This window comes from Thermobia domestica, chromosome 9 (genome assembly GCF_964235325.1).
Source record: "Thermobia domestica chromosome 9, izTheDome1.hap1.1, whole genome shotgun sequence".
In the NCBI taxonomy this organism is placed as follows: Eukaryota; Metazoa; Arthropoda; class Insecta; order Zygentoma; family Lepismatidae; genus Thermobia; species Thermobia domestica.
The window spans coordinates 70,117,387-70,133,978 of record NC_137462.1 but is presented as its reverse complement, the minus strand read 5'-3'; the positions used below and the strand labels follow the sequence as shown (position 1 = coordinate 70,133,978).

The following is a 16,592-nucleotide window of genomic DNA, read 5'->3' as shown; positions in this document are numbered from 1 at the left end:
CATTTCCTGAATTCCTGTACGTGCTTTTTCTTATTCACATCTTCCTTCACCACCCTTTTATGAGGGTAGTGTTCTGGCCATTGACCTCCAAGAACAAATCGTGAGAATTTATGCTTCTTTATGTCCAGTCTGCCTCTCATATGGGAATTCGAAAGAGTTAAGAAAAATAACAAAACTATTTTTCGTGGCCAAGATACGCAGGTAAATTTATCATTATCATCATAGGGTAAACATTGCTTCAGTGTGGCCAACTTCCAAGATAGACAGGTGGCCAACTTATAGAGTAGTAAGTAACGAATGTCTTATGGGAAAATGCAGGTTCAAGACGAACTAGGCCAAGATAAGCAGGTGGCCAACTTAGAGAGGTGGCCAAGTCGACAGGTTTCACTGTAGTAAATTCCAGGATATTAATAGTAATTTTCAGTCGATGAATCAGAAATTGGACAATGTCAAATTTGAATTGTTGCAAATGATTAATGAGAAGGTCGCTCATGTAAACGAAGACGTAGAGGCTGTGAGGTCGGAAGTTCGCGATTTATATACCTCTGTTGGGAACTATCAGACTAAGATAGACGCGCGGGTAGATGCCGTTGAGGAAGGTCTCCGGGTATCGGTTGAGGCGCAGAATCGACGATGTGATGACTTGACTAAGGAGTTCTCACATCTCGAACTAAGTACCCAAAGGTCGTGTCAGGCACTTGAAGCCAAGATTCAGACGTTGGAAGAGAAACAAAACCAAAGAAAAGACAAACGGTGTGGACGTAAACGATCGCGAGACTTTGTTGTCTGTGATGGAATCGATTCTGACGGGACCGAGTCAGACATCCAAGTGGATGTACCAGTCTCTTCAGTTGGGGAGACTCGTACTATTCCCCCGGTGACTGTCTCTGTCTGTCAGCCGACCAGCATTCACGGCACAAATGTCCTTCCATTTGAATTATCCTCACATACATTGAATTTAAGCAAGGCGCATACATCCTGTGTTGAGACAATCGGTTGTCAGGCGTTGTCCAGGAGGTCGAATCCATTGTTAGTTTCACCTCAGGTGTCAGGATCTTCAAATACCAGGTGTCGGTTGAACCATGTGGTGTCCTCTAGTAATGTAGCAGACATGATTCCTTCGTGTGCTGGAGTTCAGGAGGGAATGTGTGGTCACGCGCTGGTATCGATGCCAGACAACTTAACTTCTGGACAAAATTACCAACATTATTATATTTTCGGTCAAAATCACTTGGGTGCGAAGAGCCCCGTCGTTGGCCACAATTCTCCCGTGAACCCCAGTAGAAGCGAGGAAGGCTTTGGGAAGCGAACTCTAAATTTAAGACTTTCTGAATTAAATCACCTACCTACGTTCGCTGGTGAATACGGTTTGGCTAGATCATTCTTAGAAAATTTAGAACAAACGTTTAAGGTAATTTCGGCATCAGAACACGAACGTCTAACCTTGGTACCTTGTTGTTTAACCGCTGGGCAAAGACGTGGTTTCAGACTGTTTGTCAAGACATCAATAGTTATGCGGATTTTGTGCGTCTATTTCGCGAACACTATTTTTCGGCAAGGATGGAAAGATTGCAAAAGAAGTTCATTCAAGGGATGAAGTATGATCGAGCGAAGTACAACCAATTGACAGATTTTGCATGGAAAATTGTAGCGGAATATTATGCGGTGGCACAGCACCCGGATGAAACCGAACTCATTGAAATTGTCTTGGATTGTTTACCAGCTGGTGATGCCAAGTTGTTGAGGGCTGTTGAGCCGAAAAATATTCAACACCTTATGGTTAAAATAGCCGAGATTGAGGGACATCCGGAGCCGAGTGAACCGGTCACTGACAAGAAGTTTAGACGCTTTCAGGTGCGTCAGGCAAAGGTCGTCAAAAAGGCCGAAAAGTCAGGAAAACAAACAACCAAGGATACTTCGTCTCAGACGGAGGAAGACGAAGGCAAGAAGAAGGAAGGAAATTCCAATGGCAAAGGAGGAGATGACCGATTTTCTGGAAACAGGGGTCGAAGAAGGAACTTTCAGTCCCGAAGACCTTGGCCCAATCAAGAAAGACCGAATTGGGTAAGAGATGGTTATGGAAATCGGAATGCTCCGTATGGGTACAACCAACGCTACCAACCAGCGGCGATGAGTTACGGGTATCCGCGGGGTACATCTCAGACATGCGCGCCAACCGCGATGAACTCAACAGGAGCGCAAGCCTATCCGGGATATGCGCCGAATTTACTTCCTGGAGGGGGAGTGGCGGCTCCCACGTCCACTTCTTCCCCAGGAGTGAACATGGCGATGTCCGCTGGATGGCCTCCGCAATAATTCGACATTCGTACCTACGATGGCTCAGCCACCGGGAAAGAACAAGATCGGTTAGCGAGTAGTCAAAATTCCAATTTGGTAACAACCTCATTCGATTTTGATACAAACCCTCCAAATTCAAAATTCAATGTTTTGGCAGATTCCGAAAATCGGGAGACAAAATTGGGCACGCCTCTGTTCTCGATTCCTTTCGTGATCGACGAGAAGGAGTGTGACTCCAGTGCGGAGAAAGGTGTTCTTTTAACTTATCCTTCACCTACGTTAAGTTGCTCAGTTGGGAGTTTGACTTTAGTCTGTATCCTGGATTCTGGAGCGGATACGAACTTGTTGTCTGGAGACGTTTGGAGGAGGATCAAGGAAATTTATCCGTCAGCTAAACTTCGTCCAAAATCCAACATTTCATTACGAGGTTTCGTAGGAGACGAATCTTTTCTAGTCAAAGGTTTCCAAATACTAAATTTTACGATTCAAGGTTACGTTTTCGAGGTTCCAGTATATGTGATTCAGAAATTAAAAACAGATTGTATTCTAGGTTTCCCCTTTTTCATTAGGTATCATGTTCTTCTAAATTGCAAATCGAAAGAAGTCTCTCTTGAGACTGATTCAGGACAGACCATCTCCATTAGCATGGAACAGCGGCATTGTTGTCGAGTCACAGTTGCAGATGTATCATCGGATAAAGAGGAAGACTCTTTATATCAACCAGCTATTACCAAAGAAGAAATTCAAAATTTTGTTTCTCAAAGAACTGATTTAGATTCAAATTCTAGGAATCGATTATTTTCGTTGTTAACCAGGTTTCGTTGTCTTTTCACAGAGAATCCCAGAGTCGTGAAGGTTGAGCCGTATAGAATACAACTTTCAGACGACGTTCCCGTGGTAGGAAAGTTGTATCCTGTACCTGTTCATCTCCAGAAGGAATTTTAGCAAGTGTTGGACAAGTAGTTGAAACTTGGAATCATCATAGAAGGTCCTTCACCTTACAGATGCCCTGTACATATTGTGCGTAAGGCGTCTGGAGAGCTAAGGCCCGTGATTGATTTGCGTGGTATCAATGAGCGTGTGATTGCACCAAATATTCAGGTCGAGCCGATCTCCGATCTAATCGCGCGAGTCAGTGGTGCAACCATTTTCACCTCGTTGGACTGTACGCAATCATATCATAGTGTCCCGATCCATCCAGACTCTTACAAATATGTTAGTTTCAGTTACAAAGGTCGACAATATCAAATGACACGTCTAACCATGGGTTTGAAATCATCTCCAGCCGTTTTCCAATCAATCATGCATACTTTTTTCGGTTTAGAGCCTTTCAAAAATTTTCTCATTGTGTATCTTGATGACGTCCTTTGTTTTTCATCATCTATTGACGAACATTTTCAACATCTGGAAAAGGTCTTTGAAACTCTTCGTTCGGCAAATCTTTCGCTCAATTTTCAAAAGTGTAATTTTCTTCAATTACAAATTCCTTTTCTTGGACACATTATTTCAGGATCATCAGTGAAAATTAATCCAAAGAGTAACGAGGCCATCCGTCACTTTCCTCTTCCACGAACTAAGAAAGCTTTACGAAGATTTCTTGGTCTCGTGGGATGGCGAAAGCGACATTTCCCTGACTTTGCGGGGTTAACAGCTCCATTCTATGATCTTCTGAAAAAGGATCGAAAGATTGAATACTCTCCGGAGTTACTAGAAAAATTTGATCAGCTGAGAGAACTTTTAAGTAGTCCTCCCGCACTTGCGCAACCGGATTTTAATCTTGACTTTCATTTGTTCAGCGATGCATCTGCGGAGTCATTGGCCGGCTATGTGGCGCAATATCCCCCGGGACAGGATGATCCGGAGGTTATTGCGTATGCGAGTCGGCGAATAAAACCGCACGAGGCCTCGTTGTCAGTGTTCCAGTTGGAATTAGCTGCAGTTCTTTTCCTCTGTGAAAAATTTTCATACTTCATTTTAGGTCGACGGACTACGGTCCACTGTGACAATGCCGCAGTCACATATGCTTTCAGTTTGAAAAACCTAGATGTTCGAACTACTCGTCTTCTGCTCAAACTGCAACGTTTCGATCTTCAATTCATTCACATCAAAGGCTCGGACAATGAAATCGCTGACCTATTGAGTCGCTATCCAGAAATTCCTCAGGCAGAAGAGGATCATTTTGTAAATTTCTTGACCGCGGAGGACACTGATTTCTTGAATGTCGCGGAACTGAAGCGAGAACAGCGGAAAGATCCGTATTGTAGAAAATTACATACCATTTGGAAGGGGTGTCAAAACAACACTAGGGTACGCGTGGAGAATAATTTGGTTTACGTCAGAAATTCTCAAAATTCTGTTTGGTTGCTGGTCATTCCTTCCAGCTCAGTGAAAAATATTGTTTCGGCAATCCACAACAAAGGCCATTTTGGAGTGAAGCGATGTTTGTCGTTCGCTAAGGCCATGTTTCATTGGAGAGGTATGCGTGAGACTTTTACAAAGTATATTCAAGAGTGCCTTCTTTGTGCACGAACCAAATACTCCTACAGGGTGATTAGAAAGGAGCCCTGTCATGTTGAGGCGTCTTCTTCCTTTGAGAAGCAATGCCTCGATCTGGTCGAGCCTCTTCCTAAGAGCCAGGGATATAAATATATCTTGTCCATCCTGGACGTCTACAGTCGTTTTGTGTGTTTCTTCCCTCTTCGGACGGCACACACAAGAGAGATTGTGGCGGTCCTTGAAAAGAGATATTATTATCAGCTACCATACCCGAAGTATTTGGTGAGTGACCAAGGTCCGCAGTTGTTGTCGCGCGTCTGGAAAGAGTTTTGTCAAAAACACCGGATAAAACATATACTTACCACGCCATACCATCCGGCCTCTCATGGCATTATCGAACGCAGACATCGTGATCTTCATCGCATTATCCGCCTATATTGCAGTGACAACCTGTCCAAATGGAGTAGTTTTCTCAAAGCAGCCCAAGACTTGTCCAATCACTCTTGGTGTGATGCTCTCGGATGTACTCCAGCGGAGCGTTTCTTATCGTATTCAGCATCCAAGAGCTTCAAAGAGAACTTCATTTGGCCCAAAGAGACGGTGCAAGTAAAGGAAGATAAGAAATTTGTAGTTTCTATTCCGGCAGCAGAACCGAAGAAGGAAAGAAAGCTGCGGAAACAACAAGACATCATCACAGAAAGTTCTTTGGTGATGGTGAAAACTCACCATGTGTCGTCAATACCAAAAAAGGTATTTGCTAAATTTATGCATATCTACGTTGGGCCTTACAAAGTGGTTTCCTTAACTCGAAATTCAGCGAGATTGCAAACTCTGAAGGGAGAAAACATAGGAGTTCAGAGTTTTGACAATCTGAAACTGTTTCGCTGTTCTGAAGAGAAAAGAAAGGAGTTGTTAGAAGGATAAAAAAAAAAAAAAGAACTTAGTTTATAGGTTACGGTTAGATTAGGATATAATATTATATAGGGTGTATGTATAATTGCGATTAGAATCGAGAAAAAAAAATGTTTTGTCTTGTATAATCTCCAGTATTTTGTAGTAACAGAAAAAAAACCCAACTTAAGAAGAACTCATAAGTTCAGATTTTTTTTTTCTCCGAAGCTCCCGGAGGATGTTACCTTATGCTCGGCATAACGTAACATGGCCCGGTGCTTTTGAGCACCTTGTATATTGGAAGGGAAATTTTAATATTATTTAAAATGTTAGAAAAACTGTTTTATTTTATAGTAGGAAAACCGTAGGTCGTAAATTTTGCGTAATTTTAGTAAAGTAAAATTGTTTTAATGAATATTACATGAAGAATACATGATTAGTAATGATATTTTGTATATTTTACGTATTTATCCAAAAATATAACATTATTTTAGAAAATAAGTGTATATTCCAGCTTTTTTAATGATTTTCAGTTGATTTTTATACATATTTCGGCATAGGGAATCTTCGCAAGAAAGCTAAAAATTTTAATTTCGTAAATCTTCTTCAAAATTCCAAATTAAGAAAGTCAGCCATAATTTCTTCTTGGTGCATCTCTTTGTTTTCGAAGTAAATTATTTGATTGGATAATCCACAATCACAGCTGCGGCTGAGATTTCGGCTTTCTTTGATCTTCGCATAGAAGCCTATCATCCGATAGTTACGTCACGATTATCTTCCAATTAGGGATCATCTTCATGTAATTCTTTGTCTTACATCGTCAGCCACTTCAGGAGACAGACGTGCAGTGTTCGGCGTCTGTAGAAATTTTGAAATAATTCGTCTTTACTTTAAAACTGTGATAAATTCTTCGTTTTGGACTAGTATCAGAAGTAATCAGCAGAGATAAACGTGCTGTGTTTGGTGTTTTAACGGAATTGTAAAATAAGTAATATTCTAAACTGTGAGGTGATCTTCGTCGTGAATAAGGGATACTAGTATGGAATGTGCTTATTGTTATGGAATGAGCTTATTGGCAAATTTTACGTTCTCGATCAGCGAGAGAACGTAAGAGAAGCTGGAGGAGACGGTGACAGAGAGTAAATATTGAGTCGGTGAGCTAGCGTCGGAGAAGAAGAAGTTGAGTGACGCTCAATAGCCATTTAGATCAGTGCTACAGTTATTAGTATCTGAAAACTTTTTTGGAACCACAAGTTAAGAATCTCCAAGGAGATTCTAGTGGTATAATTTATCATAAAACCTTTTTTTTTTAATATCCGTTTAGTCGCTGTCAAAGGAATGGACTCACGTAAGTAGGAACCAGTGAAAGTGAAAATTCAATCCAGGTATTGGCATCTTCGAAATTCCTTGTCTTGGTAGAACAAATAGGTGTGATTATATTCTCTTGGGCATGTGTGAAATTCATAACATGATGTGTTAAGTGCTTTAAGTTTCCCTCAACGCCGCACACATGCAGATTTGGTCAATGTGACATCGTGATTTCATTCAATGGGGGGGAAAGAAAGCTAGATTATTTCAGCACAGAGCGATTGTCGTAACCACAAGAAAATGTGTGTACCACACACACATTTTCCCCCAGTGAAGAAAAGATGTTTAGATTCCCTGAAATCTTGAAATTATTCCTTTTTTTTTCGGTAACACTGCTCGAAATTAAATATTATTTTATTTTGGCATGTTTTCTTTGGTTTTAAACAAAATAATTCTAAGCGTTGATTTTTTGGGAGTAAGTGTCAGATTCACGGCTACAGTTAAGTGCAAGGGTACATGAATTTTGCGTACCGGTAACAGGAAATCTTCATCAATAGGCTAAACCTCCGTAATATACTATTCTGATACCCATCAAGTTTTAGAAATTTCAGTTTTTTTTTAATAATTACTAGTAGATACTTTTTTTTTCCTCTTCTTTATTAAGAAACAGGTTTTCAGAGCGACACTAGCGCAAGTGACCACTGCGTCTTCGGTTTTAATGTGGTAGCGAAACAAACACAAAATATAAAATAAGGATGGTGCTTCATGAAATATATGTGTGATTTTTTTTTTTTATTCTTGTTTAGGTTAAGTTAGCGTAGTTAGAATAGGGACTTTAGGTTTAAGTTATGTCAATATATTATGTGAGTGTTTACCTGTGCTAGATTGTCCAGTGGGTCCGAACTGTAAGAGAGGTAGCGAAGAGCGTAAATCCTCTATGCCGGCCACAATCTTAATGCACAGCGGTTTTTAAGCACCAAAGGATAAGATAAAGAAAAGTGGAAAGTAGCTAACCACAATATTATGCAGTGATGTTTTATTTTCGATAGTGTAATGTATTTATGTTGTGTCATTTTCGTTTGTTTTGTGTCGATTCAATGTGAATGTTTTTGAAAGTCAAGAATATGAAATGAATATGAATATTTTTTTTTTTTTTTTGGAATATCTGTGGAAAGTAAATAATGTTTTTGGCTCTGAAAGTTATAGAAATCGATATTATTTTCTTAGATGGGTATGTCAGACAAGTGTAAAGATTTTCTTTTATCAAATATTTTGTCCAAACTATTTTCATGAATATTTTCGAATAAAAATTACTAGCCGTGAAAACATCATTTTCTTTTCGAATACAGAAAATAATAATCTTGTAGTTTTAAGAAGTAGTAGAAATACTGAGCTGCAGTTATGTTTTGGTATGTATGTGAAGCGTGATGAAAGCAGCGAGCAGTGCGTACATGATAAGTTTACTGGGGAAATAAAATAGCTGTGAATCAAGGGAAGAGACTTCCTTAGTGTGACCGGGGTTGAAAATAACCGAATCTGTAGAGATTTTCATTTTATCAGTTTTAGATCAAAATTCCAGTTTGGATTTTTTTTTTTTTTTTTTGGAAAATTCTGTTTTTCGAGATCTGTAGGATTTTTTTTTTATTTTATTATTCAGATAGGGCTTTTACAGCCAACATTAAGATCTTCATTGTGCTCATTGCCAGCTCCACTCGTAGGTCGATGTCCTGTGTCTGTAGTCGTAGTTCACAACCTATTTTCGGATGGGATGTGGAAGATGAACTGCAGGCCTGGATACCGGACTGTGAGTCGAGATGGAAGAGAGTTTGGAATCTTTATATATATATTTTTTTTGGGCCAGATTTGAGTTCTATTTTCCGTAGATGATTGGCTTGGTGAGTGTATCAGTGACTGTTGATGACGAGCCCATACGGGCCCGGTAGGTTCGGTGTCACTAGTCATTGATACATTCAGCATAGCGTGTAATCTTAAGGAAAGGGAACATCATACAAAACACAATATCATTTTATTATTACAACAATTTATTATTATATATTATTTCTTTTTTTTTAAAGTTAAAGCATGTCTTGTATATTTCTTCCGATAACGTCAGCTTTTTCTGCGGTAACTTTGTTCTCACTATCTGTAAGTCAATTGAAAATATTCCATAGACCACTCGAACCAGTACTGAATGGATTATGGGATATAAAATACTGCAGTACCTTTTTCATATCTTGCAAGTCCCTTGCCATTCTGGCGTCAGATAAGTCAATATGCTGCGTGCTACCAATACGAGAAACTTTGGTAATTAAACTCATAGGATAGGTTATTTCACTGCTTTTTGAATGACTCAAGTTCCATATGGCTCGTTGGCTCTGTCATACCTCCCCCATGTGTAATACCTGAATGACTTTTGGTACACCTCATAAGGGTTTGTTCAATACGCATGTCAGTCCTAACGCCCGACCACTTTTGGTCATGTCTTCGTACAGTAAAATAACCATCATTTAGCATTGCGTACACTTCTGGATTTGTTATTTTTAGTCTTCGCATTTGTTGCAGGTATATTCTTGCACACTTCACGTAATTATTGTGACTTGAGCTTACAAAATAAGGGAGCATATGTTCAACGGCAAGTAAGTGCATTTTGAATTTTCTGCTCGTTCTGCCCAAATTAATGTCTTCACAATTTCAATCATTTTTAAATACAAAATCCAAAGTTTTGCAGTGCGTCTCTGTGACATGAATATGTTCTTTCTCTTTTTCTATCAGTGACACAAGTTTAATGAGATCTTGATGTAAAGTTACTTCCTCTACTTTAATATCGCCTCTAAACAACTCTTCATAAAGGTATCTACATTCAGTGGTTGATCATTTATCTCCTCTTCCATACATTCGTCCGTATCACTGTTTGAAGACAACTCCTCCGAATGTGAATTAACATTCTGGTAGGCTGCATTTTAATATATATCTGCCATTATCAGATCATTTACAGCTGAAGAAATCAAGAAATGCCCTCGAAAAGCCCGTGAGTAGGCTTTCCCAGTTAACATATGAGGCACTGTATTTTCAGCGTAGACCGTTTGTAAAACTTCTTCAATCCCAGATCCACCCATCAATTCACCAATAGCCCCAATAAAAGACATACGTGTGTGAAATCCGCCAAGCCGAATTACCAAATTATCAAACTATCATTCTGGTCAGCATTGATTACCTCCATTGCCTTTATCCACAAGGACTGATCAAAGATTATAATCGGAGTTGTCACATTCAGTCGTTTTGCTTCAGCACATACAAACTTCAATGTAGTATAGACACAACTATGAGATGTTGGATTGAGATCAACCATTGGTAGGAAAGAAGTTGCTGTTGCACCAGAATGTTCACCTACAACAACAGTTTGCATATATCCCAGCCATGCTTGTCGAGGTTCTTTAAATAATTTACTTGTATTCCACAAAACATCTAGCAAATTTGTTTGAATAGGCTTGTAAAATAAATGCTCAAATTTCAGTTTATTCATGGCTGTTGCACTAGGGGATTGAATGAAGTGAAGTGGTATCTTTGCTTTTTTTACTATTTCATTCCCCAACACGCGCTGTTTTAGTCGTTTTACCTTATCAGCTAGCAGCAAGGAAGAATTAGTAGATGCTCCAGATGTGCACATTATTACTCCCATCCCATGAGAAGTGTTATGGCCATCTATTGTAATAATTTTATGGTCTACATTATCCGCAACCCATTGAGAAAAGTGGCCTGATACAGTCACACTGTGATTGGTTTCATCCATTACTGAATATCTGTACTGTAAGTATCTCTGCACTTCGTCATAAGATACGTTAAATCCAAGTCTGTAAAGTTCATCAATTAGTAAACAAGATCCAAAATCCCGGAGAATCTGCACACCAATACCAAGAGGAATTGGGCATATGAGAGAACGAGGCCTGGAAGCTTGCATTACAGCTTGACCAATTGCAATCTTCTTCACATCACTTCCTTTGTCAGCTATGAAAACACCCAGAAAAGTATCTAAAACAGCTGGTAATAATCTATGGTTTTCTTGAACGGATGCAATATCTCCTGCACTAGGATAAAAGTCCATGCTTTTATTCAACAAATTAATTTCCGTTTTAATTATTTTTGCAGCAGATTCAATTAGTCTGAACTTTTCTTTATTAGGATCACTTAGTCTTTTTTTGTTTGTGATAGTCTAAAATTACATGTGCTACACTTTTTCCAAATGTTATCGTAATTGGAGTTCCTTCTGTGTATGAAATTATAATGTTGTTCCCAAATCGCTCTTGCAGTTTTTTTCTCTAAACGTGGGGAACTGTAAGGCTCACTTCCCTCTGGCAAAAATTCACGCATCTTTTCCAGAACGTCACTGATTGATGTTGGCTCTTCGTTGTTTTCTTCTAACCACTCACACGTTTTTACAAAAGCTTCTTGCCTGGTCGCATCGATAGGACGACCCACGGAGTAGGCACTTCTTGATTTTTTTCGTGTCTGTACTTCACAGGAATGGGATCTCCTTTTCTAAAATTAACACTGCACACTTGATGGTAGATAGCTTCTGCAGCGGGTAAATCAATGACTGATAGTATTCTGGCATGCACATTTGCAGCCCAGAGATCACTTCTAGTATTGCATGCTTTAACAATCGAGTCACGAAATTGAAATGTACGAACAGGAACGACTAATTTATTCTTCTTTTCTTTTTCAGTAATGAAGTTATCACAAAACAAACATTTTTTTTTTTTTTTTTAATTAAATGATTGCGCACTTCCACGAAGCATTCTTGAGCTGCTCGAAGGAATAGCTTGTTGTGATTTCTTTAATTTTAGATCACTTTTGATTTTGAGAGGGTTAACGTACACACGTCGACAATCACTGTACACTTGGACAACACCAGTGGGCATAGGATTCAAAAGTTCATGGAGTTTATCTTCTCGCTCTTTGCTGGCATTGATTATTCCTATCAAGCCTTTCTCTGTTAGTGTGACACAAACTATCTCCAAGGATGTCAGAGCACAAAAAGCAATTTTCTTCATCTACTTCCATCGTGCTTCCTTTACAGTCTAACCTGCATCTGATCACCTGAAAAGATATTATAAAACATCAGAAATTAGAATGCAAAGCAAATACCAGTAACATTTTAATTTTGATCGTTCAAGTAAATGTCATTTTAGGCTATTTCTGAAGAGTTATTGGTCTCCAAATTCTCAAACATACTTTTGTTTCAAAATTCAATATCATATACGTGTTGAGCATAAAATTTCAATGCATGGCGCCTGAAACACATATTTGTCCCGGCCGTATGGCTGTATAGTTTTAATATGTTAAATAGGAGGGTCTAAATTACATTTTAAACCTAAAATAATTTGTGTGGGAATTAGTTTGACCTTTTTCGCTATTTCGACTCGACTAAGGTCTAGAAAGCTCCTGACGTGCCTATTAAAGACAGGGCGTCGCAGCGTGGTAACCACGTGCTCGCTGCTAGGCTGGATGTAGTTCAGCCGGCCGCTAACGGATGGCGCTAGAGTAGGCTTAGGCTCACGGTTTGGGTACAAAATCTCGCCTGGCCAAAACCTCGCGGGACAAAATCTCGCCTGGCCAAAACGTCGCGGGTCAAAATCTCGCGGGGCCAAAACCTCGCGGGACAAAATCTCGCCGGGCCAAAACCTCGTCTTCCAAAAGCTCGCGTCCCAAACTATCGACATACCCAAATCTCGCCTGACCAAAATGTAAATGTTCCAACAGATGATAAGGATGACGGTATAAAAGACGCTGTTCCAGAAGAAGTATCACGGGTATTCGACCAAGTCCTGCGATACCATATGAAAATTTTATTTCTGTATTAGAGGATTTTAATGTGAAGGTAGGGCGACAGGATGTTTTTAAACTGGTTATAAGGAAAGAAAGTCTGCATAAGGAAAGTAATGACAACTAACGGGGTTAGTATTGTGAACTTTGGATTATCCAAAAACTTAAAATTTTTACAAAAATCTAATAATATTTATGAAAGTATGAAATAATATATGAGTTTTTACGTCGTTCCTTGATTATGTCCTGTAGGTTTAAGGAGACGTAGATGACCAGGATGAAGGAAATGATCGAATAAAGAAAGTGGGAAGAAACGGGAATAACCCGAGAAAGCCCACGCACACGATGTTTTGTATATTATTATTATTATTATTATTATTATTATTATTATTATTATTATTATTATTATTATTATTATTATTATTATTATTATTATTTGCATATTAAGAAACTCGTTGGGTAAATGTTAAAGAAAAGTTTCATTCGCGGGGAGGTTTTGGCCACGCGATGTTTTGGGTGTCGAGGTTTTGGCCCGGCGAGATTTTGTCCCGCGAGGTTTTGGGCGGCGATGTTTCGGCCGCGAGATTTTGTCCGTATCCCAGGCTCACAAATGAGTCATTACGGCAAGTGGTTTGGTTTGTTTATTATAATTACATTTATCTGTCGCGGCCGCAGTGGATCAGTGATAAAGCGTTCACCTCTAATGCGTGGAGTTCTGGTTCGATCCCAGCTCGCGCCAAGTGGGGCTTCGTGGTGGAAAAACACCGTATGCGTGGTTTTTTTTACAAAACCTACCACTTTCTTCATTTCACCATTTCATTCATTTCTCATTATTACCTCTCCTTTGGCATAACCGTGGGACGTAAAATTCAAAGATTTCATTTTTTCATTTATTTGTCGTTTTTAAAACATACTTTCTCTACGATCAGGATCTCATATGAATGTGTAGGTTCAGTTTTAAGTTTCAGAGTGAAATATTCAGTTTTCTGTTATATTTGACGTCTATTATTACATGATTAATATTTTGACAAATCAAGTTGATATTATGATAAAAGCTGTAATCTGCAAAACTGTAGAAGTCACAGTAGTATTTTCCCATTTTCTTTTCCTAGTTATTAATGTGTTCTTTTCATTATATTCCAGCAAAGAGGGTGTCATATCTAGTGCAAATATTGGTTTTGCTGAAGTCAAGTCTAAATTGGACAAAGAAGAAGCAACATGTAATAGCTTTAGTGACGAATCGAGTGTTAGTCATGTTTCAAGAACTGACAGTGCTAGAAATAAAGTGAAAACGTCCAAAAGTACTTCAAAAATATCTGACAATAATGATGGAGTGACATTTTGTAATCCATTGGCAATTCATCGAATGAGTAATTTATCTCGAACTGTGTCGGAAAAGAATGTAAGATGTTCAAGCTCTCTCCCTCCTAAAGGTCGTGCAAAAAGAAAATCGTCGCTAAAACTACAAATGTCGCCTGCCGAATTCACTTCCATATCTGATTATCAGAAGAGGTTTCAGGATCATACGAAGAAAAATCCCATGTATAGGAATATGAAAAACAAACCGTGGACCATCATTAGCAGGTAAATTAAATTAAGAATTAGTTTAGCAATTCTTATATATTGCTTCTAAAGATAAAAGTTATTTTTAAAACAAAGTAATTCGTCTAAATGTGTGAAAATTAGTAATTAAAGCTATGAATTAGAAAACCGTCCGTGTTGAAACTTGATCTAATACTATGTCAAGGAAGCGATTTCTAAATTATAATATGCAGTATATAAACGATATACCGGTACTATTAAACAGTGAAAATTTTATGTGAGGAACTCCCAATATTAATAATAAAAATAACAAATCAAAACATAAAATTTCGTCTGGTTAAGCTAGACACAGTCTTAGATAAAATTAAAAAAGACAATAATGGCTGTGAAGAATAAAATAGGTGACTGGGTCAGTTTGACAGTTGTTCTATCAATCTACTCTACTCTATTTTACTCTCCACCAGTAGCGTCTTCTCTGGGTGTGCAAGTCGTGTGTTAACGCCCAACGAAAAATGAAGAAAAAAGTATTTTAATTTAATTAAGCGGATCGTCAGAACTTGGGATTTTTTATTTTCAACGAGACAAAATCAACTGTTGAAGTGCAAAAGAACAGAGAAGTGCTGCGCGGTCTCCGTCATGTTTTGAGGAGGCAACTCTGCGGGTAAGTCGTTGGCAACGCTGTGGCTGAATTTTCACTGCTTTAAAAGACTCCTATTGTGCATGCGCTTTGTGTTCCTCACCTCGTGCTTGTGTGATCCAAGGCGTTGGTTAGGAAATCAACGTCTTGAGTTTTCTGCTTCTCTCAAGTGTTGCCAAGTCTGTAGATTTATTTGTGGATGTACAGATATTTTATAGCAATACGGAGAACATTTTTTGAGGGGAGAGGGGGGTATGATCTGCGCACTTTTTTTTTTTTTTTTTATTGCTAAAGATATCATTCAATTCAAAAGTTATTGGCGCAATCGACTTCTTCCTAAAATACGTGTAAGGAGTACGGTGAAAAGAAACATCATTTTTTTTTCTCGATCCAAGTTGTGTTGGAAGTGTCAGTTGATGCGAAAGAAAAGCCTGGACGTTAAGCTACAGAACGGTTTTCCATTCTGTCTTTTTATTTCCGTAATTTTCATTTACTTTGTCGTTAGTGGGTCATCCTCAAGACTTACGGTTTCGGGCCCCTATTACTATTTCTAAAGCAGTAATCCAGAGGTTTCTACGCAAAGAAAGACGACTTGAGCTGAAATTCACGTATATTGTAAGTAAGTAATTGCTTGTTTTTGATTTTCAGTTTCATATTTTGAGGGTATATTTACTTATACTATAATTATTATAATTAAATGTATTTCTTACGTAATAACATCCTCCTTGATTCCTCTTTATAATTTCCAGACTAAATTGTTAGAAGTAAATTGCTATTTATAGGTTGGCGTAAATAGGACATTATGCAGTGACGATCATGGTTCCTTACTTTCGAAAATTGCGAGAACTTCCAAGTACAGACTATATTCAGGAAATCGATGGGTGCGCAAAGTATAGTCACTATTAAATACTCGTATGCTGAATGCGAATGCCACTAAAATAGTTATGCGTAAATTGAGGTAAATTTATCACAATATTTTTGATCAGTAAAAAAAATGTGGTGGGCCCATCTTTGCTCCTGGGAAGAGGGGGTTTCCCGTCTAGTATTGTCTATGGTTGTGAGGGTTAATATTTTTTTTTCCTTTCTTGCCAATGCCCTAACATCCACGTCAGGAGACGCTACTGCTCTCCACATTTTTTTTTTTTTTTTTTTTAAATCTACAATTATGTTTAACTAATAAAACATAACTACGAAAAATGAAACAAGCTGTCTACCAAAGTGATATCCTGAAATTTCCAGAGTAAAATTGAAAATTTAAATTATTGTGTACATTAAATTGCAAGTATACACAACGCCATGTAAGTAACCTGATACTTTATTTACAAATCGAGTAATCTGGTTTCAATATATATTTGAAAAATTAAATATAATCCTCTCGACAATCAAAGAACCTTCGAAAAAGAAAATAATGGCAGTTTGAATTTCTTAGACTTTACAATTTACCATCTTATTCTCATCCAACCATAAGAAGGACGTCTCGCACACTGCTATTTTGGCATAGTAATTGGTGTCAATTCATCCATAATATTAGTAAACATCATTATCATAGGTATTCTGCCATTATTGGCAGGTCACTTGCTGCAACTGAGAAGCTTCC

General features: G+C 38.4%; 1 protein-coding gene across 6 annotated transcripts in view; it reads left to right on the top strand.

Moving 5' to 3' along the window:
- Window positions 1-14,665, top strand: part of LOC145694726 (uncharacterized) — a 127,618-nt gene extending 112,953 nt beyond the window's left edge. For 4 of the 6 annotated variants that reach the window (XM_081771279.1, XM_081771280.1, XM_081771278.1 and 1 more), the window contains exon 11: window positions 13,960-14,657. In XM_081771279.1, the coding sequence (XP_081627405.1) occupies window positions 13,960-14,404 (445 nt within the window). In that variant the 3' untranslated portion in view covers window positions 14,405-14,657. Of the gene's footprint in view, window positions 1-13,959 lie in introns of all 6 variants that reach the window. The other 2 variants (XM_081771283.1, XM_081771282.1) reach the window with 2 other exon arrangements.
- Window positions 14,666-16,592: the final 1,927 nt, after the last annotated feature.